Raw genomic sequence first — 26,304 nt, forward strand, 5'->3', positions numbered from 1 at the left:
CCATCAAGTTGATTTTGACTCCTGGTACCCACAAAGCCCTGTGGTTTTCTTTTGGCAGAATACAGGAGGAGTTTACCATTGCCTCTTTCCGCACAGTATGAGATGATGCCTTTCAGCATCTTCCTATATCGCTGCTGCCCAATATAGGTGTTTTCCATAGTCTGGGAAACTTACCAGCGGGGATTCGAGCCAGCAACCTTCTGCTTGTTAGTCAAGCATTTCCCTGTTGCACCACTTAAGGTGAGCCTGGGCAGTTTACATCAATATATTAAACCCCCCCCCCAAAAAAAACCCTGAAAGCAAATAACCAATTAAAACAATTAAATGTTAAAACAATTTACACTCTTTTTTTAAAAACCCACTAAAAATCATTTAGAATTTTTTAACTTTGCTTTTCTCACAGATAATCAAAACATCTTACAATAAAGCTGAACTTTTGTGTTCAGTAGAAAACAAGATTCCCAAACTCTGTTTTTTCTCCAACATGCAAAGTTGTGATGGATAATGGCACATTTTCAGGCTGTTACATTTTGCACCTGCACAAATTGAGTGGTGTGTAGAGGCCTCACCCATGTTGGTAAACAACTGATCCCTGGTCTTCTTTCTCTACCTTTCTGTCCTCTGCTGGACAAGTTAGACAGGTTGAACTTGTCTAGATCTTAGAGTATGAGAGCACTTGATATTGCCACCTTGCTGATGCTAAGCAGGTCTTGGTGTAGCCAGTGGATGGGAGACCCAAGTATCCCAGTTTTGGGGTTGGGCCATAGCTAAGTGGTAGAGCATCTGCTTTGTATGCAGAAGACCCCAGGTTTAATTCCTGGCATGGCAGAGATGTCCTTAGGGCGGGACAAGCAAGGCAGCCACCCTGAGCCCCGCTCTTTTAACCCTCATTAAAATTAACTGGAAGCAGAGGTGCTCTAACCCCCAAACCATGCTCCGGGGGGCCTCCAAGGGACCTGGGGGGCCTCCTTTCACTACCTCACACCCACCCCACTGCTGCCCCACCACACCACCAAAAGTTACCTTATATTTAGCCGCCAATGTGCCCGGGTGGGTGCTGAGCTGAGCAGTCCTCATCCTGCCTCATGGCAACAATGACAGGTGGAGCACCACCTATCTGACCCAGCGGTCCTTGAAAAGTGTGAGGTGCTCCAGTGGTCCTGCACAGAAAGGAGTGCCTCACAGTTTTCAAGGACCACCAGGCCACACAGGCAGGCCCAGTGTCCACTCTGCCCACCACTGCACCCAAAATGCAGGGGGACCTCATGGCAGGGGCGGTCTGTGTGCCAGTTTTACCTAGGTGTGCCACTGAGTGGAAGGGGGTCTCAACACTGGAGGAAATCTTCCCAGGCCTTGGTAGGGACCAGGGTTCTCTAAGGACAGCCCTATCTCCACATAGGGCTTGGAAAGCGTCCAACCTGAAATCTTGGAGAAGCCACTACCAGTCAGTGTACAGTATACTTAGCTGGATGGAAAATGGGCATCCCAGAACATCTCATTGTTCTTATGTATGAGAAACACCTTACAGCTCTTATGTATGCTGACAATGTAGTGATTATCTCACAAACTCAGGTAGGCCTAAGATGAGCGCTATGCTCACTAGATGATTTCTGTAAATCAAATTCTCTTGAAATCAATTGTAACAAGATCAAAATCATGGTATTTGCGAAGCACCAAAAAATTGTATGTGGTCATTAAACAGCTGTAGGCTAGAGCAGGTTAATCACTTTAAGTATCTTGGATTTATCTTCCAGGCCTCCGGCACCCATACAGCCCATAGAGACTATACTGTACAGACTGCCAAAAAGAGCACTTTTTCGATTCAATCTTATTATCGATCAAGAGGTGCCCAGTTCATCCCGGCAGCCATCAAACTGTTTGAAGCTAAAGTACATCCACAGCTTCTATACGGTATACAGCTGGACATTTATCCTTGCTTTAATAGATTGGAAGCTGTACAATCAATTTTTTTCAAACATATATTCCAAGTTCCTGGCTGTGTGTCTAGAGTGGTTTTGCGACTTGAAGCTGGGATGGTGAAATTGGAGGCCAGGGCTTGGATTGCTATCTTTGACTACTGGTTAAAACTTATATTTTGCTCCAAGGGTCTAGTATCTTTAATACTAAAAGACACATACCATTCTGGTTGGATTAAGAATGTGGAGGATAGATTAACATACTATGGCTTCTCTCTGGCCGCTATACTATTCCTAAAGTATGATACTGCAAGGACCAGGCTGCAAGAGAGAATTTTTGACATGGAACGCCAGATTGATCAAGGAGCCATTCCAGCAAATGTGTTTCTGGGTAACCAGATTTCGAATTATTCACCTGCAGCATAACTTTTTCCACTTATCTCCAAATTTCATCAGGCCATGACTTTAGCCCGCTGTAATGCTTTGCACACAGCAGTGCTGGAAGGGAGGTTTCATGGTATCTTCCAAGAAGATCGGATGTGCCCCTGTGGTTCGGGAGAGGTTGAAAGTACGGCCCATGTTATTTTACACTGCCAGTTGTATAATGATGCCAGATTTGAGCTTATTTGCCCTGAACTTGCCTTATACCCAGATCTGGATGATAATTTATGTTTATCTTGTCTTTTAGCTGAACAGAACATAGCCTGATTGTAGAAGGTTGCCAAATTTTGTTACATTTTGGGTAGGATACGTCTGGAGGTTATGAATACTCCTTAGTTGGATATTTTACCATTGTTAATTATAATCTTATTCCTCTATTTTATTTATATTGTTATATTGATATTGTTATTTGTATTCTTTGTGTTCTCTTTTCTGGTCAATGACTGTAATAAAATTGAACTGAAATTAACTGATGAGAAACCTATACACAGGACAGGAAGCCACAGTCCAGATGGAACATGGTGAAACAGAGCAGTAACAAACTGGCAAAGGAGTAAGACAAGGCTGTCTACTTTCTCCTTATTTATTCAACTTATGTGCTGAACATATACTGAGAGAAGCTGGACTGGAAGATGAGCATGGTTTTAAAGCTGGAGGAAGAAACATCAATAACCTGTGCTATGCTGATGACACCACTCTAATAGCCGAGAATGTGGATGATCAGCAAGCTCTAGTAATGAAAGTCAAGGAGCATAGTGGAAAAATGGGACTACAACTAAATGTAAAGAAGACTAAACTAATGACAACAGGTACAGCAACCAGCCTCAGAAATGACAATGAAGACATTGAAGTAGTGGATAGCATCTGACTTTTAGGATCGACCGTCAAAAGTAAAGGATCCAACAGTCAAGAAATACACCGCAGACTAGCATTGGTAGGGTTGCAATTAAGGCCTTGGAAAGGATATTTAGATACTGTGATGTATTTACACCTACAAAGATTAAAATCGTTCGGACCATGATTTTTCCCATGGCACTCTATGGATACAAAAGCTGGAATTTGAAGAAGCAAGATAGAAAAAGCATTGACGCTTTTTAACTGTGCTGCTGGAGAAGACTTTTGAGGATTCCATGGACAGCCAGGAAAACAAACCAATCAATCATAGAGCAAATCAATCCACAATTTTTACTTGAGGCACAAATGACGAGGCTCAAACTATCATAATTTGGACACATTATGCGAAGATCCAGTTCCCTTGAGAAGTCCATAATGCTGGGAAACGTTGAAGGAAAGAGAAGAAGAGGATGACCAGCAGCAAGGTGGATGGACTCGATCACAACAGCAATGAATGCACCACTGAGAGACCTTAAAGGCCAAGTTGAAGACGGATCATCCTGGAGATAATCTACAATATGTGTTCACTAAGGATTGACAGCAACTTGACGGCACTTAATCAATCAACCAACCAACCAATCAATGACTTTGGGGTGTCCCATGTGGAACCCTGGGATTGGCTATATTTGCAGGCTATATCTGCAGGCTGTGGCTAGTAAGTCAGGATAGAGACATGTGGCCATGAGGCATCGCTAGGCTAGCCAGCAAAAAGGGGTTCTTTTGCAATGACTCCTTCAGTGAGTGAGTGAGTGTATGAGAGAGCGAGAGAGAAAGAGTGTCCAGACAACAGGCTTGTGCTTGGATTCAGGTTCTGGGCAGGGCACGAGACTGCAGTCTTGTACATCTTGGCTAGAACCACGCTGTGTTAATCCCTGCAAAGGGGTTACCTTTCCTCATCTCCATAGAGATCCAAAAGTGTGGCAGGGGGAAGCAAGGTGATCCCCTGAAGAGGCCCTTACATTCTTTCTACCTGTTCTCTATGAGGGCTTGTGAAACAGATAAATCATTTTTATCTGGAAATGGATAAATGGAAATGGATAAGGAGCCAGCATGGTGTAGTGGTTAGTGTGCTGGACTAGGACCAGGGAGACCCAAGTTCAAATCCCCCACTCAGCCATGATACTTGCTGGGTGACTCTGGGCCAGTCACATCTCTCTCAGCCTAACCTACTTCACAGGGTTGTTGTGAGGAGAAACTTAAGTATGTAGTACACCACACTGGGCTCTTTGGAGGAAGAGCGGGATATAAATGTAAATAATAATAATAATAATAATTTTTAGACAATTGATTGTTTTGCACAAGCAGATCTATTGAGATGGACAGAGCTGAAGAGGGTCTAACAATGTGTTTTGCCTTTTTCCTTCTCTGTCAAGCACACTGATTAGGTTAGTCTCTTTCAGCTTAGTAGTAGTCCCAACTTTGTTTTTGAGACTGTAATTTAAATCGGGGGGTAGATGTTTGAGTTTCTGTCTTTCCTTGAATTTCTTCATTAAATTGATTAGCAGACTGTCTTGTGAGCTGACAGCCTGACCTTATTTGGAATTCCACACCTAAGGCTTTCCCAAGTCCATTGGTTTTATGAATGGTGGGACATCCTGACTTTGGGCAGAGCCTTCGTTTGGAATTTAGAAACACCTAAAGGAAATAATTATTCCTTTACTTAATTATGCATGCTGGATGGCTTCCCTACAACCTTTTAGACAGATTGAGTCGCGCCTTCACAAATTCTCCGGTATCTACATACCAGTAACCTTTTAACTCTTTGCAATGGGGGTGAGGTATTTGTATGTGTGTTTCCATTCACAATCCTTCCAGGAACTGCTCTCCAGTTTCTGTCCACTGCTGCACAGTGGAACTTAGAATCTTCTCTGTAGCAGGGAGACAGTCAAGAGCAGAGTGCATTTAATGTAGGTGGTTGCTCTCAGCACACTGTATATACACTTTTGCCATCCATAAGGCTAATTTCAGGCCCAGTTAATGTGTAGAGCACCATGAATTGTTCACAGATGGAGTTGTTTGCTGAAGTAGATCTACACACAAAACTGACATTTTCATCTAAAACACTGCCAACACTTGCAGATTTGCATTGCCTGATTGAAATTGCCACAACACATTTGGAGCCAAGGCATACACAAATGGCTTGTGATCCAGAGCAACCTCTTCATGGCTGTGTTTCAAGTTCCTGGCATGTTGCACATATGGATTAGGTCTTGGCTTCCAAAATCAACCTCAATAAAACCTGATCACATAGCTACTTAAGCAGCTCGATCCCAGGACAACATTTAGAAAACAGCATCTGTAAGGAACAAACAAGGCAACTCTGCACAGCACCAGAATATTCCTTGCCACAACTTCCTACAGTCACAAGCTAATGTTGGCAGCTGAGGGTGGGGAAGAGGAAGTGCAGAAGCCTAAGCACACTCGAAAAAGTGAAAGGCATCGGATCAGTCACAAATAGGCTGTTACCAGGAGTTCATTGGTTTGATGCAAATAAACATCAGTATATTTTCTTTGCTGTTATTCACTAATTCACAGTGAATGTTAACAGAACTATTTTTAAGAATAAAAGTAGGCCATTCTAGAATTACTTTCTAAAATAACATGCTATTTGAATGGAAATCTAACCTGCTTAGTCCCATTATCTAACAACCTGTCTGACCCTAACTTCTACAACAACAATGCTCTTTTCAAAGTGGGAATGTAATGGATCCAGAGGAGTAGCCTAACCATGTTAATTGGCTGCTTATGAACACATTTTAAAAAGCTTGTTGCACCATAAAAACTAACAAATACACTGTGGCATGACTTTTTATGGCCCGAAGTCCACTTTGTCAGAGGCATGAACAAAAGCTTGTGCAGAGAATCTTCCAAATGGTGGAGTCATAAGTGACCCTACACATTGCAGAAGAGAACTCTACACACCAGCATGCAGTGTCATGTAATTTCATCCTCAGAAGAATAGTGAAGCCAAAGTTTAAAAATTGTCCACATTTTTAAAAATGTATTTATATTCATATTCTTCTCACTCATATTCACAGTCAAACCAGACCTTACATGGGAGTTCTGGGACTGAAACTTCCCATAATGCCCCCCCCCAAAAAAACATTTTTGTCACACACACACACAAGTATTTTTGCTGGGGGGAATTAGGATTGGGGCCACCATTGGGAGAAAAGAGTCTAACTTTTTCCTTGCACAAATTCCCTGATCTCTCTCCCCACCAGCTCCTATTAGCCATTGAAGGGAAAACTCTAGGCACCAAACTGTAGTCTGTGAACTATCCTCTCTGAAGCTAATAGCAGATGCTGAGTGTGTTTTTGTGTGCATGTATGAAGATGGCTGGGACATTTGGCATGGGGGTCAACAGCCCCAAATCCACATCCTAGTCAAAATCATGGCACCTGCAGCTGCATTTTGAGCCAGAAAAAAACACGGAGAGATGTCTTTTCTTTCCTTCCACATTTTTATCTTCTCTGACACAAGCTATGGTCTTTGTATTGTGACACAGAATCAGGGTTTTATAGTTTAGGTTATCTAAATTTTTGGTCCACTATATAGCTCTTTGTATTTTTTTACCATATTATTGAATATCCAGTCAGTAAATGAAAATAAGGATAGATAAATTATTTAAAAACTAGTGGGCCCAGGCGCAGAACATCTGCGCGACCGGGCCGAGTCGCCCCGCCGCGGCCGGGCCGAGTCCCACCGCCACCAACTCCGTGCTGCCGGGCCAGGCTGGGCCGGGCTGCCCCCGCTGCCTCATATCTGTGGGGCCCGCTGCCGCCACCAGCGGGCCGAATGCCGCCGCCGCCACCAGTGGGCCAAGTGCCCCCGCTGCAGCCGCTAGCGGGCCGAGTGCCCCTGCCGCTGCCCCCGCCTCCAACGGGCCGATAAGCATGTGCACGGTCCGGACTGTTCCGGACCGGCACCGAGGGGAGGTGTCCTTTTAAGGGCAGGGGGGTAGAACTTACCCCTCCTGCCGCTTTTCCCCCTCCAGTGCTTGCGTGTGACATAGGCGGCAGGCGCGCGCGTGCTGCCGCGCGCACATGTGTGCAGCACTTAGAAGGACTTGCTGGCGATGACGGGGCAGGGGCGGCAGCGAAGAACGCTGCCACCCCAAAATCTGCACTAAATACGACAGCGCCGGAGGGGGAAGAGCGGCGGGAGGGGTAAGTTCTACCCCCCGCCCTTAAAGGGACACCCCCCCTCGGTGCCGGACTGCCGGACCGGTTCAGACCGGTCCGACTCAGAACTAGTCCGGAGGCCTCCAACATGGCCTCCGGACCGGTTCAGGACCCATAGGGTCCCAAAAAAAATTCAGAGCCGGAGGGGGGAAAGCAGCGGGAGGGGTAAGTTCTATCCCCCACCCCTGAAGGGAGACCCCCCCTCGGTGCCAGTCCAGACCAGTCCGGACCGTGCACATCCCTACGGGCCAAGTGCTGCCGCCAGCAGGCACTCCTGGGTGCATCAGCCAATCAGGCGCCCCCGCAGCCCAGCCAATCAGCTGGGCTGCCGGGACGCATTTTTCCCTGGCATACCCAGGAGAATTAAATATATAGATGAGCAATACCATCATTTATGTTTGTACAATGACGAAGCTCCCACATCCCTACCCATGATAGAGAAGTGGGCATACACCCATGCTCTCTACTCTGCATCTCCCATATCTACTTTTCTAGGTTAACAAAAAGAAAAGTTGGGAAACTTTTTCCTGTTTTGTTCATATTGCATCTTTATTTTTTTTAACCAGAAATTCCTATGTCAGAATAAGAATACGGTTCTATTATAATTGTCAATATTATAAGCTCCGTCAACTAGCTGCCTCAATTTTTCTTAGATACTTCAACTGAGGGTCCCTCAAATGCACTTCAGATTTTGTTTTATGTGAAATTTTGATGGTGGCTCTGTTTGTGAGATAATGGCCTGTTTTGAAACTTCAGTTTGAAAAAGATTAACATGGATGTGCACTTATCTGTGAATAATCAGAATTAAAGATGTTTCTTGTTTTCTTTTCTGTATACAAAGATGGTGACATCTTCTTATCCTGACTTTTTGGGAAATGTTCGTTAATTTGGTTTCCATGGTCCTCTTTTATTCAAAGGATATTGTCCTTGTAGAACTGATGACCTTTGAAATGGACTTTTTATGGCAGTTCTTTTTTTCCTGTGATCATATTGCATGGTATCTCATTTCAGGCTTTTAAGATGGAATGATTGCAGGCATTGTCTGACTACAGAGATTGTATTGCATTTTGTTTGGCAAAGAAAGCTAAAAGATTCATACCTTCTTTCTTCAGTTTGGACCTTTTGTAGCTTGGATGTATGGAGGTTGGAAAGTAGCTATGGTTTCATGCCAGAACCACAAAGATCAATTGAACATACTTAATTGGTCTTTATCTTGCAGTTACACTTTAACACTTCTTTTGAGGAAGGTTCTAAAAAGATACAGTTACTGCCTTCCTGAAGTACAGGGGGTGTACAGTTACTCATTTCTCTTATCTCTTCCCCACCCCCAGTTGAACATAGCATTCTGCATAGCCGCTAATGAACATGTTGGAGTTTTATGTAGCTAGAAATTCAAGGATGTGAAAGTGTCAAGCCCACAAAGGTTAAGAACACTGCAAAGCAAACTGCATCTAAAAAACCAAAACCTTCAAAGGTGGTATTTTAGTTAATACATTGTGTAGGAAATCAAATGGGCTTCACCCCATAATAAAGAATGAAAAACATTTATATTGTGCTGAGATTTAAAGAGCGAGCACACTCTGGCTTAGATGTGCAGAGTGGGATTTGTTGACCTTTTCTGTTGAGTGGCAAACCTTGCATTCCATATGACAACTTGCTTTTGATAATCCCCTCCATTTCGAAGGTGGTTTACTAAGTAGCATGGGAGGCTGCCGGTCAAGAGATGCAAATCCAAAGCTCCCTAAAGTGCACGGAACTAGATGTGCCTTATATGTAAATCTTCAAAGAGTGTAAACAGTGCAACTAGGGTGCAACAAGGTTGTAGTGAGCCTTGGGACAAGTATTGAAAATACTTCCAATGCCACACCCCTGGTACTGGCCATTTTTTAATTCAGTCCATTTAGACTAGGGGGATGGGTTTATCAGCTTTTCACCACAAAGGCTGTTATGCAAAATGGGGAGACTGTATTTACTCCGAGAATGAACTTTAAAGCCCACCACCATTACACATGCAAAATCCTTGCTCCCACTCTCCACGGTTACAGCATATGTCTGCAGAAACAAATACTGTATTTGTGGAGAGATTCTTTCCATGATCAGAGAGTTTGGGCACCCCAGTATTCTGCTTCACAGAATGGATCTCTCCAGGTTTGTCTCTGAAGACAAATGCTGTGATAATGGAGAGCAGGAACAGAGTTTTTGCTTGTGTCATTGCAGAGGTGGGGCTTTCACACACTTCTTGGGGATGCTGTATGCAAGTCAGAGGTTTAACTAGGGAAAACGGCACCTAGGGCAAGCACTGAAATTGCGCCCCCCCCACACACACCCCGTCGAAACATCTGACACGCATCTTTCAGAAAACTTGTATTTTACCATAATATTTCCTCAAAAAAACAAAAATTGCTTTATTCTCTCCCGTATTTTTATTTATTTTATTAAACCCTTAGAGAGGAAAATGATACTTTGTTGCAAAATTTCAACATGTTGGAAATGAGCGATTAACAGTATTCAGGAAATTATGATAGGGTAAGGTAACGTGTGCCATCGAGTCAATTCCGACTCCTGGCGCCCACAGAGCCCTGTGGTTGTCTTTGGTAGAATACAGGAGGGGTTGACCATTGCTGCCTTCCGTGCACTATGAGATGATGCCTTATAGCATCTTCCTATATCGATGCTGCCCGATATAGTACCAGCAGGGATTCAAACCGGCAACCTTCTGCTTGTTAGTCAAGCATTTCCCTGTTGCGCCACTTAAGGTAGCCTATAAAACTTTACTGCATATGTAAAAATAAATTGTTGTCCAGGAGAGATCCAGTTTGCAATATATATATATATATATATATATATATATATATATATATATATATCCATGTACATTAAAAATTTATTTTTAAATATGCAGTAAAGTTTTTATAATTTGCTTTCAGCATATGCAATGACATATTTTAATTTGCAGTAATTTACTTTTATATTGCAGAACTGACCTGAGCCATTTTGGAAGGGTGGTATATAAATCTAATAAATAAATAAATAAATAAATAAATAATAAAAACATGGGATCCTAAAACACACCTTCAGCTGTTCTGTATTTCCATTACTCAAAGAACCTTGATGTGGAAATTCTATGACTGGAGCATGACATATTTTTATTTCTCCAAAAGCAACTTTATGTTGGGTGGAGGTGGATTGATTTGAGTCATAGCCACAACATGGAGAGAGGGTTAGAACCAGGCGAGCGGGCAGCAGAGAGAGCCCTTAAGTTTTCCCACCCTCCCATGCTTAGTATTGCATGTCTTTGCATAGGATTGCAAACCTTATGATCTGGAGCTGCGCAATTTGCTGAGATAAAGAGTGCATTGTAAAAATAAAACTAACAATAGTAAAGAGAGAGAATGAGAGTGGGGGAGAAATGATCAGATGCCATAAAAATAATCATAATTATAGCAAGATCTTGTGAATGTAATGTTTATTTTTCCTATGGTCACGATTCTTTCTTCATTTGCTTCTTTCTTCAGTTCTGAGCAAGAACTGAAGAAAGAAGTAAATGAAGAAAGAATCGCGCGAACAGGCTGAAGTAAAACTATGTCCTTTGCACCATACAATCTAATTAGTCACTAGTCAGTTTTTCAAAGAGTGTTATGACAAAACTTCCTCAGGTGGAAGGGAAAATGTTTGAAAACATCATTTTGCATTTCTACCTGGTGTGCATATATGATTGCTTAATGTATAGCGCTTAGATAACGTCACTTTGAGCCACGTCCCTTTCCTGTTATTAGCAAAAAAAATGCAATAGAAGGAGAGAGTATTTGCTCAGGATTTTGCAGTGCTTTCAGAATCCCCCAAATGATTGCAATAATAGTTCCTTTTCACAGTAAAGCTTTGAACATTGGAGCAAGATTCCTCCCCCTGTCATTCTTGTTAATATGCCCTCCCTGTTAATATGCCCTCACCTCACCTTCTGTGTGCTACCATACTTAATCCTTATTACCACACATTTTAAAGTAAAAAGGAGGAAATGAGCTTTACCCTCAGAATATTATGATTTAGGATTCAATGAAAGGCGTGCCTCCTGTTTTAAAAACAAGTTTCTCTGCTTGCATGGTTTTGTTTCTTGGACAACCAGAAGCCAATAACCCAGGGGGATAGGGCAAGCTACATACATGCACAATAAAATCCATTGATAAAGACAAGGAGCAGGACAGGATCTTACCCTTCGCTTTTCCTCTACCCATGTGCACAGTTTCTATGGCTACCACCAGTCCCCCACCCTCTCCATGCCACGGGGAAAGATCCCATCCCAGCATTTTTAAAAAGTCTGGCTAAGGCTGCGGTCTGGCTGGGGTTTGGGGAAGTGCAGGACCGCTGAGGGCAGACCACGGCAGGGCGGGCTGGCAGCAGCAAGAATCGAGTGCCTGTGTGCCCGACTCTCGAGCGAGCGACAGAGTCAGCCGCAGGTGCCCTGCCCGCTAGCAGGACCGGTTCGGGAGCTTTGATGGTGGGTGTGGCCTCCCTTCCGCAGCCCGGCGCCCAACCAGCACCAGCAGGCAAGCAAGCATTTGTATGCTGCTGCCCCCTCAAGCAGCAGCAGGCCCAGACTGGTCGCCGCCATATTGGGGAGGAGCTCAGCCAGGACACGTGTGAGGAGTCAGGGCAACAGCTACCCAGGCAAACCAGAGAGAGCGGCCCGGGAATGGCGCTCTTGTACAGCGCTGAGCGCAGCAGAGGGCAGACTCGAGGGGGGGCAGCTCCGAGAGAGCTTCTCGCCGCCTTGGCACTGCCTGCACCACCCGGCCGCCACGCCGCCTGGAATCTGCCCGGGCCCTGGCCTCACTCCGCGGTTGCTCTTCTTGAGGAGGAGGGAGGGAAGTACTAACGGCTCTCTCTCTCTCTCTTCCGCCGGCCACCACCTGCCTCACACTCCCAGTCCCAGTCCAGTCCCACCAGTACTGTTGGGGTGTTACCCCGCCGCAGCCCCCCCAGCTGAGAGAGAGAGACTCACCCCAAGAGCCCCAACAACAAATATAGACAACAAGGACAAGAGAACCAGCAGTGCCCTCAATTCTTGGGAGGGAGGTCAGACACCACCCGCCACCCCCCCCCTCACCACCTGCCACCGCAGCCCCCTACCCCCTCACCTCCCCCACTCTCCGCCCCCTACCCCCGGTAAAAATAATAATAATAATAATAATAATAATAATAATAATAATAATAATAATAATAATATGGTGAGACATAACTTTAATAAATCTATACCGGATCGGTCATTGCCCGGGTCACCTGGACATCTGGTGGCAAGTGGGCAACAGGACTCAGGATCTTCAGTTGAGCAAGCAGGGCTGAAGACAGCAAAGTTACTGGAATAAACATCACTTAACCGAAAAAAATATACAAAAAATGCCAACAAGGAAATAATGATCTGCTATTACAAGTGTAGTCCAACTAGAAGAGGTTATTTAAAAATAATGTACCAAATTTGGAAAGAGAAGCATCCAGATACAGAAATAAAAGAACAAAGGCTAGCAGGACAGAGAAGATTCATAATAAGAAATAAAGTATTCACAGAAGTTGAGCTGGAAGAACTGCAAAGAGCAACACAGGCTCAAGATATGGAAGAAGAATTACCACCAACTGAAGCAGTTGCTCAGGCGCAGGTAGAGGAGGTTTTGGAAATAGAGGATAACACTGTTGCTGAACTGTTTCAAAATCAAAACCAGGCAACCTCAAATGCCGTTTAACAGAAAAGCAACAAGAACTAAAGGAAAAATAACTGAGCACATGAACCAAACAACCACCAGGGTTCAACTTCCAGCTCTAAAAATAGTTGCCAAAAAACAACTTGCTCAGGTATTAAAAGATGTCAATGCTGCACTTGCAGAAATAACAACCAATAATTTGCAAGAAACAAACCAACTAATGTACAGTGCAGCAACAATAACAACACAAGAGCTCGGATATAAGATCAGTGGACCTGTAAAAAAAGAAAGCAGTACATCACCTAAATGGAAGATTAGATTAGAAAATAAAATCGCCAGGCTTAGATCAGATGCTAGTAAATGGAAAGATATGAAAGACAAGAAGCTGAAGAATGAAAACACCAAACTGTATCTGATCCAAAAATACCACCTAGATTCAAGGAAAATTAGAGAAGTCCTGGAAATAATAAAGCACCAAATAACAGCAGTGTCAAAGAAGATTGGCAGGTATGAAGCCAGAATTACACAACACAGGCAGAATCTCCAATTCCAGTCGAATCAGAGAAGTTTCTACCAAAGCATAGAAGGAGAAACTGCAAGAAACGTAGAAACACCAAATAAAGAAGAAACAGTGCAATTCTGGGGGAAATTATGGGACAATCCAATAGATTATAATAAAAAAGCAGGCTGGATGAAAGAGGTCAAAAAATGTAACCAACAAATTCAAGATCTAATAATAACACCAGAATTAATAAGTGAAAGAGCAAAGAAAATTAAAAATTGGAATGCGCCAGGTGACGATGAACTGCATGGCTTTTGGCTTAAACACCTAACAAGCCTTCATAAACAATCACATTTTGCAAGGAGGTGATATTGAACAATGGCTAACAACTGGGAAAACTCATCTCATCATGAAAGACCCAGCAAAAGGTGCAGTTCCAAGTAATTATAGACCGATAACCTGCCTGCCAACCATGTTCAAATTATTAACTGGAATAATAGCAGATGAAGTGATGCAACACTTATTAACTAACAAACAGCTTCCAGTTGAACAGAAGGGAAATTGCCCAAACACCAGAGGCACAAAAGACCAGCTGCTGATTGACAAAATGATTTTAGAAAATTGCAAGAGAAGAAAAACCAATCTAAGTGTTGCATGGATTGACTACAAGAAAGCCTTCGATTCATTGCCTCACACATGGATCCTAAAATGTTTAGAAACAACTGGTGTCAGCAAAAACATTCAGATATTTATTTAAAAAGCAATGAGCATGTGGAGTACACAGTTAACAATCAGTGGCGAGACACTTGGACAGGTTAGCATTAGAAGAGGCATTTTCCAAGGGGACTCACTATCCCCTCTGTTGTTTGTAATCGCCATGACCCCACTTTCACAAATACTAAACAAAACAGGCCTCGGATACCAAACATCTAAAACATCCAGTAAAATCCACCATCTGCTGTACATGGATGATCTGAAGTTGTATGGAAAGTCCCAGTCAGAAATCGAATCACTGCTAAACACTGTCCGTATATTCAGTAGCGATATAACAATGGAGTTTGGACTAGACAAGTGTGCTGCATTAATAATGAAAAGAGGGAAAATAACAAAAACAGAAGGAATAGAACTGCCCAATGGAAGCAAGATCAAGAACCTGGAAGAGAAAGCACATTACAAATACTTGGGCATTCTCCAGGCTGATAACTTCGCACACACTGAAGTTAAAAGAAAAATAGGAAGTGAATACATCAGGAGAGTTAGAAAAATCCTCAAGTCCAAACTCAATGGCGGGAACACCATATAAGCCATAAACACCTGGGCTATACCTGTTGTCAGATACACTGCAGGAATGATAGACTGGACCCAGACAAGCTAGAGACGCTGGATCGTAAGACCAGGAAAATCATAATCATCAATCATGCTCTGCACCTCCGCAGTGATGTCGATAGGCTATACCTTCCTCGCAGCTCAGGTGGAAGGGGAATGCTGCAAGTCCATCAAACAGTAGAGGAGGAGAAAAGAGGCCTTGAAGAATATATCAAGGACAGTGAAGAAGATGCACTTCAAATGGTCAATAATGTGAAACTATTCAACACCAATGAAAGAAAGCAGGCCTACAAGAAAGAACAAGTCAAGAACCGAGCAGAAAAATGGAAAAATAAGCCCCTGCATAGTTAATATTTGCACAATATAAGTGGAAAATCAGACATCACCAAGACCTGGCAATGGCTTAAGAATAGCAACTTGAAGAAAGAAACAGAGGGTTTAATACCGGCTGTGCAAGAACAGGCACTAAGAACAAATGCAATAAGAGCAAAAGTCGAAAAATCCACCACAAGCAGCAAGTGCCACCTTTGTAAAGAAGCAGATGAAACAGTGGACCACCTAATCAGCTGTTGTAAAAAGATCGCACAGACTGACTACAAACAAAGGCATGACAAGGTAGCAGGGATGATACACTGGAACATCTGCAAAAAATACAAGCTACCTGTAGCCAAACATTGGTGGGACCATAAAATTGAAAAAGTTGAAGAAAATGAAGATGTAAAAATATTATGGGACTTCCGACTACAAACGGACAAACATCTGCCACACAATACACCAGATATAACTGTAGTCGAGAAGAAAGAAAAACAAGTCAAAATAATCGACATAGCAATACCAGGGGATAGCAGAATAGAAGAAAAAGAAATAGAAAAAATCACCAAATACAAAGATCTACAAATTGAAATTGAAAGGCTGTGGCAGAGGAAGACCCAAATAATCCCAGTGGTCATTGGCGCCCTGGGTGCAGTTCCAAAAGACCTTGAAGAACACCTCAACACCATAGGGGCCACAGAAATCACCATTAGCCAATAACATAAAGCAGCTTTACTGGGAACAGCCTATATTCAGTGATGATATCTGTAACAGCAACAACATTTACAATAAAATTCAGCCATCCTAGGTCCTTGGGAAGGACTCAATGTCTGGATAAAACAAACCAGTCAATAACACTTTTCTGACTGTGTAAACAAGAGATAATAATAGAAACAAAACACCTGGATGATGCTACACACATACTTTATTGTTGTTGTGTGTGAGTGGAGTGAGATGATGATGATCCTATTATTCCTCCAAGCTTGCTGCTCAAACCAACTGCCCCAACTGAAGAAGAGAGCTGGCTGGGGAGCACTCAACAGAGTGTGCAGGCAGCAGCAGAACACGTGTGAGAGAGTGAGATCGATCTCATCGTCTGCTGCTGCCCTGCGCAAGCGCGAGGTGGTGGTGGGGAGCCAGCCAGGAGGAAGAACCAGTCAGCGGGCCAATGAGGAGCACGCTGAGAGGAGGAGAACACACAATTAGGAGCTGGCTGAGAGGCAGGCAGCGCCGCCCCGAGTGACGCCCGGGTGTGGCGCCACACCAAGCAGTATCAAGACAGGCTCAGGCAAGCTAAAATTTGGGGGGGGGGTGCTCGGCACCGGGAGGGGGGCAGTCACTGGCATTCTGTGCCCCCCCTTGAGTGGTGCCCAGGGCTCGTGCCCTGCCTGCCTCCCGGTGGTTACGCCCCTGATGCAAGTACAAGAAGACCTTGTTAATTGCGCGTCCAGCACTCACAGTTTCACATATCTGTGGTCAGATAATTGGCACCCAATCTTGGTATACACAAGGTTAAACTGGCACAAAAAGGGTCAATTCCACATATCCATGGATCGGAGGCAGCCAGAAATAAACGTGGAGGTAATTTCCAGCTACCATTTTGGGCATTGAAGCCATTTTGTGGCTCGTATTGTGTTTTTTTTAAGTCTGAAAAATTGTCATTTTTCACACAAAAAACCTGTGGATTTTGGTACATTGCTGGAGGCCTGTGGACCACAGGAGTGTCTGTGGGACTTATTTTTCACACACACAACCATTTTAGTCCATTTTTCCTGTGGTCTCCTAGCCTCCGGGAACCTAACCCCCACGAATGCTTTGTCTGCAATGACCTGGTATTCTTGGTTTCCTTATCTGCAGCAATGTCATGGAATGGAACCCAGGCAAATACTGACATTTTCCTGTATAGCTCCCCCACTTGTATAGGGCTGGAAGCAGGGCTACTCTGATTAGGAAAGGTCACATATGTACTTAGCCAGAATCCCTACCAGGCAAGAAGGTGGCAATTGTTTTCTTTACTTGCACTCATTTACTATTCAGTTAATAGTAAACTGCTTACAACAAAGGGCTGTTCTCTGCTCGAATGCTGTGCAGTGTTAGGAAGGGGTTTCCTTTTCTTAGTTTAAACAGACAACTATTCTGACTTTCTTTTGATTTCTTCTCCTGTTCCACAGCACCGTCTCCAGTCACAAATGTGAAAAAAGGAAAAGTCGCCAAAAATAGCATCTCGCTCTCCTGGCAGGAGCCAGATCGACCCAATGGCATCATCTTGGAGTATGAAATCAAATATTTTGAAAAGGTGTGATTGTCCAGTTGCAAGGGCTGTTGTTGACTTCTGCCCTCCACAGTTCAGTTAGGACTGATTTATCTGTTCAAGGGAATAGAGTAACGTTTATATGTAAATCAGTGTTCAATGTATTATACTCTAAGCAATTAGGAATTTTTGAAGCATAGGAACATTATTATTAGGTCAGGAGAAGCCTCTTACCCTTGCTTGGTAGCTGCATAAGCTCCCATTTTTCTGCTTGTCTGTGAGTTAAAAACAAGGCTGGAGGTGCTGACAGTGATTGCCTGCTAAGCAGCAGCTGAATTGTTTCCCCCTGCTAACTGATCAAAGAGGCACCTTTTTAAAATGGTGATTCTCTTTAGCAGGGGGAGAGCAAATGGCCCTGTCCATCACCAGCACAGATTCTCTCCAGTAGCTGTTGCTGGTGTCTGTCTTATATAGACACTGAGCCTGGTCTCACAATCGCTGAGACCCAGTTTGGGGCGGTGAGCGGGGAGGTAGCCCTGGGCGGCCGGATTGGCTGCCCACATGATTGCCAGCTCTGTGACGAAGTCAGTGGGGGCTGGGGGGAGTGGGGGCCAATTGGCCCCCGCAAGCTCCAACATTCCCTGCGCGGGCAGGGCTCCATAGAGTAACTGCAAAGAAGATTTAGCTAAAAATAGTTTAAACTGAGCACCTCTGGAACAAAAGAAAGAAAAGATAGCCCTTGTAGATCTCTGAGCATTTAGCAGCACATAATTTAGGTGAGCATTTCTGCTGCCTGATGCTTCAAAAACTATGCCTATATATTTAAAGCAAATTTATGATTATTTATTTTCCAATTTCTTTCTTTGTTCCTTTTGGAGAACACCAGTTACTTGGTCATATCATATTTGATTTCTAAGTCATGATCCTTGCAAAAAGAGGAAAGGGCATTTGAAGAGTGTCTAAGTCCAATTGGTGTTTGAGAAAGAAGAGCAACATTGTAATATAGTAATATTGACACATGTCTATCAGCTAATTTAGGTGGATGATGATTAGGATTATTTACATAAGTAACAAGGGAATTAATATAAAAATTAAAAAAAGAGTTGGAGCTAAAATATAACTTTGCCTTACTCTTCTTTTGATTTCTTTGGTAAGATGACCTTGCCTACTACATCGGACCTTTAAACTAGTATCCTCATATATCTTGTATAACAGTAAAAGAAGGCAATGTTGAATTGCAGAAAACATCAGTTTTTGCCATAATTTTTCTCTGGAGATTGAATCAAAAGCATTTCTAAAATTAACAAAAGCCACATAAAAAGCTTTGTTTGGCGTTGTTATATATTTTTCAGCCAAGTGTTGGAGTATCAGGGCTTGATCCACTGTGGAATTACCAGATCTAAAACCAGCCTGTTCGTCTGCTAGTATTTTCCTCTTCTATCCAATCCATTAATTTATCATGAAGAAGTTTAGCATAAATTTTACTAACCACACTAAGTAAACTGATAGGATGATAGTTTGCAGGCAAATCTTGTTTGCTCTTCTTATAAAGTGGGGAAATTAGTGCTATATCCCAATCTTTTGGAAGAGATGCGGTAGCATCTGTAGTGGGGGGGAAAGTGAGGCAAGTACAGGGGCCCACCAATCCAGGTTTTCTAGAATCATTTCAGTTGTAAACAAATCAGTTCCTGGGGCTTTGCCTACTTTGAACGGATGCTCTAAAGTTGTTACTTCGGTGGTTGATACTGTAGGCCACTCAGGTAAAAAGCCCACATCCAACTTTGTTATGCAAACTCCAGACTCTTCAGCAGTAAACAAGACACTGAAATGGTTTCCCCATACTTTAGGGGGAAAATGATGTGCAGGATAGGATCGACATAGGGACATAGGAAGCTGCCATATACTGAGTCAGACCACTGGTCCATCTAGCTCAGTATTGTCTACACAGACTGGCAGTGGCTTCTCCAAGGTTGCAGGCAGGAATCTCTCTCAGCCCAGTCTTGGAGAAGCCAGGGAGGGAACCTGAAACCTTCTGTTCTTCCCAGAGCGGCTCCATCCCCTGAGGGGAATATCTTACAGTGCTCACACATCTAGTCTCCCATTCATATGCAATCAGGGTGGACCCTGCTTAGCAAAGGGGACAAGACATGCTTGCTACCACAAGACCAGCTCTCCTCACTATACAATATAGGGGCACTATACAACGATACAATATAAGGACTATACTCACTATAAGGACTCACTATACTCACTATAAGGACTATACTCACTATACAATATAAGGACAACTTTCACAAGGCGCCAAAATAATGAGGAATTTTTGGTACGTGCCACATAAATCAATTGTTGCCAAGTGTTTTTGTCAGCTTTCCTCTCTTTCATTTTAAGCAGAATCTTGTATTCCCTTTTTTGTACAATAAACGTCTGAGGAGGGAAGGCATTTGAATCTTCTCTATAGGTTTGATAGCTCTGAATAAGTTTTCTTTTTGCCTCTTTACATTCCTGGCAAACCAGGACTTAGAATATCTTAGATATCTATCTGGTCTAATAGGACCTTGTGCTGTTAATTAAGGCAGATTTAAGAATCTGAACTACATTTTCATGAAGGTCAATAATACCCCCATTTGTACCCTTATACAGTACTACAGATCTAGCCTCCTTCAAATGATCAGACTTAGGGCTATTGCAATTCGATCCCTAACTGGCTCAGAACACCTAATCCCTAGTGGCTGAACCTCAGCTGCAATAAAATGATCCTCATCTCTATCTAAAAAGGTTGTCTCAAAAAGGAGTTGATATATAATACACCAGGAAGATTATCACTGTCCGGGCAGGTAAGCTAGACATGGTTAACTCTTAACCAGAACTTGAAGTTAGTGTGCAAACCCTAGTTAAAGTAAAGTGTGCCGTCAAGTCGGTGTCGACTCCTGGTGACCACAGAGCCCTTCGGTTGTCTTTGGCAGAATACAGGAGGGGTTCACCATTGCCATCTCCTGCACCGTTTGAGATGATGCCTTTCATCATCTTCCTATATTGCTCCTGCCTGATATAGGTGTGTCCCATAGTCTGGGAAACATACCAGCAGAGATTTGAACTGGCAGTCTCTAGCTTGCTAATCAAGTCATTTCCATGCTGAGCCATAAAACTAACCATGAATAGCTTTAATCATAGGGTGGGGGGAAAGAGAGAGTGGTTAAGAGACAAGGAAAATTATCTCAACACAAGTTCAGTGTTCTTGTACTTGCTATTTATAAGTTTTTTCTTTCTGTATGTGTATGTCTCCATGTGCACGTGTATGTGCGGAAAAGGATCAAGAGACCAGCTATACCATCATCAAATCCAAGGAGACAACAATTACTGCAGATGGCTTGAAACCTGCTTCAGCATATATCTTCCAGATCCGAGCACGTACCGCAGCAGGGTATGGTGGCTTCAGCCGAAGATTTGAGTTTGAAACCAGCCCAGTGTGTAAGTCATTTTAATTACTGTCTGTCCATGTCTCTGAAATGGTTACTAGAAAAGAGTAAGCAGATCAATATCTTTGCAGGGGACTCGTGAGCCTCTATTTCCTCTTCCTCCTCCTCTTTCTCTCTTTTACTTGAGCACTTCGTGGTCTGTTGTGTTCAGGCATCAGTCATTAGCACTTCTCTTTTCATCCAGCTGTGTGGGGAGCTGAAACAGAAGCAAGCTTTCAAACTTACAGTAGTGCATCTAAAACTTGATAGTAAAGAACCTGTTCTCCCCCACCCCATTGTGATCCCCCACACACAGAGACCCCTGTCTCGCTCTCCCTCCCTCCCTCTCCTGGTTTTCCAGAAATTGCCTGTGGAATCTTAATAAGATTTCACAGCTGAGGAAAGTGTGTCACACACTGCCAAAGGCAAATGTATTGTGTGCTAAAGCAGTTGGTGGACCCCCCCCCCCAAAAAAAAAAACTAGGGTCCTTCTACAGATTATATAGTAGCAAACCTGGGTGTTTGAGAGGATGCTGTCCTTGATTTGTGAGGATGCTAACAATTCTGTTAGAGGTCCCTTCAAGGAGCTGGTCTTGTGGTAGCAAGCATGAATTGTCCCCTTTGCTATGCAAGCTTGGTGGTTGCATATGAAAGGGGGACTACATGTGTGAGCACTGTAAGATATTCCCCTTAGGGGAGTGAACTGCTCTGGGAAGAGCATCTGCACGCTTGCATGCAGAAGGTTCCAAGCTCCCTCCCTGGCATCTCCAGGAAAGGGCTGAGAGAGTCTCCTGCCTGCAACCTTGGTGAATCCACTGCCAGTCTGTGTAGACAATACTGAGCTAGATGGACCAATGTTCTGACTCAGTATAATGCAGCTTTCTATGTTCCTATGACTGGAAACACCCAGACGACAGCCATGCTGGTTACCGGCTGAGGGTCCACACCCATCAGAGGGACAACCCAGTCAGCCCTCCAGTATTCATCCCAGTACTTGGTGGCAATAGCCAACAGGCTCACACTGCCTCTGCCTAGCCGCTTCCATCAGCCATTGGGAGCATGTCCCAGATGCCATATCCATAACTAATTCTTCTTCCACCCTCCCCATTCCCATCAGCCAGTTGAGAGAATGGACACAGTAGCAGCTCCGCTTCCTCTTATCCTCCAATAGGGGTTAGCTGCCACTGCTGCCAATTTCTCTCCCCATTCCTGGGGGCAGAGGGCTCAAGCGGCCTAGTGTGCCAAGGGGAGCAATGCAGGGCATTCCCTTAGACCTCCCACTACCTGGTGCCACCACTGCCCTCCCAGAACTGTGGTTCCCTTTGAAGAGAGATTATTAACCAGTTTAGGTCTGTAGTGTGAATACAACCTGAATATCTATACCAGGTTCCCATTGTATCAAAGGAGAACAGATTGTTCAGAAAGAGTTAGCTTTCAGGCTACAATTAGTGACTTTTAATATCTTTGGGAAAGTTTGAGTGAAATCTTCTGTTCTTCAGTTTGATTAAGGTGGAAAGGTAGCTTGTTACTCTTGTCAATTAAACATTGTTGCCAAGATGTGAAATACGGGGAAGGTCTCACCAAAGACTGATTAGTTTGTTCATTCTAATTAAATATCTTTTGTTTAAAAAAAAAATACCAAAGAATTTGGAAGCTGAAGATTGACCATGCACTGTCACTAGTTCCAAGGGTCCTTTCCCCCCTTCTTCTCGCATAGGAAAGGCTGTATACTCCCAGATGCTGCTGGTCCCAGTGCATGAATCTAATCTGTTGTCAAAGCTGTCTTGATTTAATTCTTGTTTTCATCATCCCTGATGAGAATCCTGCTCCCACATGTTCCTTCCTACTTTGCACTGTGATCATTTTCAAAGGCCCTCCTCCAGGTTCCTCGGCCTTCGGGCACTTGGGGAGTGGGCCATGTTATTGGGGAACTCCATTTTGGAAATCTGTCCTGGGAGAGGATCACCTAGTGCCTGCCTTATTGTCCTTTGGGTGCCAGGCAAAGACCTGTTTAATTCTTTCATGCTTTTTAGAAACAACTGTTCTTGTCCCCAAAGGGCTAAGAATCTAAAAAGAAACACAAGGTAGTGTCTGCAGAATCTAAAGGAAAGAGTTGTGGTAGGCAAGCACAAGACAATGGAGTTGAATCAGGAATATTAACGGTTTAATGAGAGAAATAATAATTTACAGAGAGGCAAGTGCAGTTTGCCTTCAGTGCTGTTGCTGCTGGCTGTTTGTTAGCCACACCTTTACTCCTGGACTGCAATACAAGTAGCTAACGCACCATTAAGTAACTAGCCTGGATCAATGAATGGATTAACCAAAAACACCACATTGTCAAGCAAGAGCCACTAGAAGAATGAAGTTGTACAATTTCTCTATAAATATGTTTTTGCTTTGCTCTGTTGCTTTTTGTTTGTGTCTATAGCAGAATATTATACATATATGAAAAACTAACTTTAAAGAAGCTTTTAAAGTTTTTGCAGTAAGTATACCTGTGTATCAATATTTGAGGGTTTAACTTTTTTGTGTCAAGTCACTATAACAGTGGTGCTCTGTCTCACTTTTTATCCTATTTTTGTGGATAAATTGCACTTGGCAGTAAAATATATGCATGTTGCATACCTTTCAATTTGTACAAATGACACGTTTATTACATTTTCATACTATCTCTATTCAGGAAAGATTTCATAATGGGGAAAAATTCCCTTCATTTCCCTATTGAATAGAAACCCATTCTCCATATTTATCTTCTGAATTTAAATGTATCTGCCTTTGATTATTTTTTGCCTTAAGTTCTCATCATCCATTCTGGGGTTTTTTAATTCATCAATTTTCCCATTTCAATGCATGTTACCTTTTAAAAATAAAATAGATTTTAAAACAATCATTATATATGGACAGACATGGACATGGAGTCAGTGAGCAGGCTTATATAGAGAGAAGAGCTTAGTGATGCAAACATTAATGTAATATAAATTATCTATTTAATGCATTTCATATTGCATTAACCATTAATCATGTTCTATAAGGAGAAACAAAACCTTATTATGTTCTGCTATGAATTTTGGATGTAGTAGAAAAGTTTCTAATTTTAAGTAGCCCAGTAATCATGTTTGGGTTTTTTATAAATGACCTGCTGGTATTTCAGCACAATAGGTCTGTTGCTATGCTGGCCTTAAACTTGCAAGCAAAAATATTCTTCATAATAATATTTAAAGGCCCATCATATGTAAATCAGGGAAGTGCTCATCATCTTAGAATTTTTATAGGAAAGACATTCTAAGCAAACATGTTTCAAAGACCATTTCAGTTATTAATAAATCAACTTTATCAAATACTGCGGAACAAGTAAATGTGGCTAGAATGTCAAAATTGGGGATTGGATCCTAATTCTTGCTTCCACAAGTTCCATTCGGATAAGGTGAATAGGTTAGGGATGTACGTGAACCAAGATTTGTGTACTGCTTCAGCACAGAACCAGTTCAGGAGGGAAGCAGGAAGTGGGATCTTTTTTAAAAAGGAGAGCAGATCCTGACCTGCTTTCTGCCACATGCAGCTTTCTGCTGCAGCGGCGCTTGTACCAATAACCTGCATGCAGCGCCCGCACACACATGGCATCCATGCATGCGGGGGCCCCATTTGCATGGTCAGCAACACCATGCTACCATGGAAATGGTGTCCATGCATACACAGACACCATGTGCATGCTGACACTGTGTGCGGGTTCATAGGACAAGCGTCACTGCAGCATGAACCTGCATGCAGCGGTAGGGAGCAGATAAGGACCTGCTCTCCTTTTAAAAAAAGATCCCACTCCCCGCCCTGTGGCACTGAACCGGTCTGGACCTCATCCCAACCAGTTCAGCACTGAGCCAGTGCATGAACCTCAGTTTGTGCACATTCCTAGAACAGGTAGTTTTGATAATCCCAGCTTCTCTCTGCAGCTCTGTGGGTCCTCCCCTGCCACACACAAAGAAATAAACATGTTCCTGAGTGTTGGGAACCTCAGGAGCAGATTTTCAGGAGGCATAGGGTGGAGCAGAGGAAGGGGGAGGGGTGAAAATTGCCCTTTCCCCCTTCTAAAAACATAACTTCTTCCATCATGGAAGTATTAGTTGGGATTCAACTTCCTCAACTGGAAAGGATTGTCCCCAGACCCCAGCCCAAGAAGACACGTAGACTTAGTATGGTTGAAAAGGGCCACAACTTTATTAACTATAACAGAAGGCATGGCGGACTGGAACACCAGGTGATTAATCACCCTTAGAGAACAGTGTGGGCCAATAGGAGCAGGTTAGAACTCTGAAGTCCCACCCAGCACCTTACTGGGTGACACACCCTGGCTCGGGAATGGGCAGGTACGCCCTGCCCAATTCCTTCAAAGCCAACCCCCACTTCTGTAAGAGAGGATCTGGATACTTCAAGGCCTTCTCCCACCCTGGACCGCTCAGCCCAAAGGTTGGTGAAGTCCTGAAGCAGGTTTCATGGCAATCCATTCTCCCCGTGCCGCACAGGCCACAAAGGAGTGATTGACCAATTACCCTTTAACATATCCAAGGGTGCTCACCGATGTTCTAACCCTCAAATTACCACTCTGCCCGCACTGTTACTGCCACACAGGGAGGTTAGCCCTGTTTGACCTACCTGCCCCATACCCCTCCAAATATTCAGCAAGCCCCTTCCGGATGTTACTCAAATACAAGTCACAGCCGGTTTCGGAAAGGTGAACGCTGTCAGGGTGAAACAACTCCGGGAAATGAGCGGCCAGGCCCGGCTGAAACAAAACCTCACCGCCTGCTGCCTTAACCAGTTCTCCAATTGCCGCAGAAGCTTTACGCTGGGCTCTCTCGATGCCGAGCACGGACTGCACCCCCCGCCAGACCCTGCGTTGTAGCCAGTTAACCCATAATATACGAACCCCGGGTATCCAGCCTTGTAGAACTGAAAAGTCAGAAGAGGCTTGCTGAACTATAGAGAGGCCAGTCCGCCTGCCTAAATCATTCTCGCCCAAATGAAGAACAATAATCTCGGGCTTGGGAAACCTAGCTAAATGTTCCCAGATGGTGGGGAGCAGCTGATTTCACAGCATACCCCGCACCCCCAACCAATAAACAGAGGCCCTCCTTCCAAAGCCCAACTGAGTGCCCCAATGGGAGGTGCTGGTCCGCTTGAAGGCCCAAAAGACCAAGAATGACCACACACCAGGACCCGAACCGGAGCCGCTGCTCCACCAGCACCTGCCAAAAGAAATAGTGTATCAGTGCCGTGTACACTATCCACGTTTAGCGCACATAGCGCCTCACCGCCTTGGACTTCCATCGCCCAAT

At 43.7% G+C, this 26,304-nt stretch overlaps 1 protein-coding gene across 17 annotated transcripts in view; it reads left to right on the forward strand.

Annotated features, from left to right (window-relative positions):
* EPHA5 (EPH receptor A5) overlaps positions 1 to 26,304 on the forward strand; it is a 381,695-nt gene that overhangs the window by 272,315 nt on the left and 83,076 nt on the right. For all 17 annotated transcript variants that reach the window (XR_008309586.1, XM_053260106.1, XM_053260107.1 and 14 more), the window contains 2 exons: positions 17,440 to 17,564; positions 20,828 to 20,987. Coding sequence is in view for 16 of the 17 variants with exons in the window: in XM_053260106.1 (XP_053116081.1) it covers positions 17,440 to 17,564; positions 20,828 to 20,987 (285 nt within the window). In the remaining variant the exon portion in view is untranslated. The remainder of the gene's footprint in view (positions 1 to 17,439; positions 17,565 to 20,827; positions 20,988 to 26,304) is intronic.

Source organism: Hemicordylus capensis, chromosome 6, assembly GCF_027244095.1.
Source record: "Hemicordylus capensis ecotype Gifberg chromosome 6, rHemCap1.1.pri, whole genome shotgun sequence".
NCBI lineage: Eukaryota > Metazoa > Chordata > Lepidosauria > Squamata > Cordylidae > Hemicordylus > Hemicordylus capensis.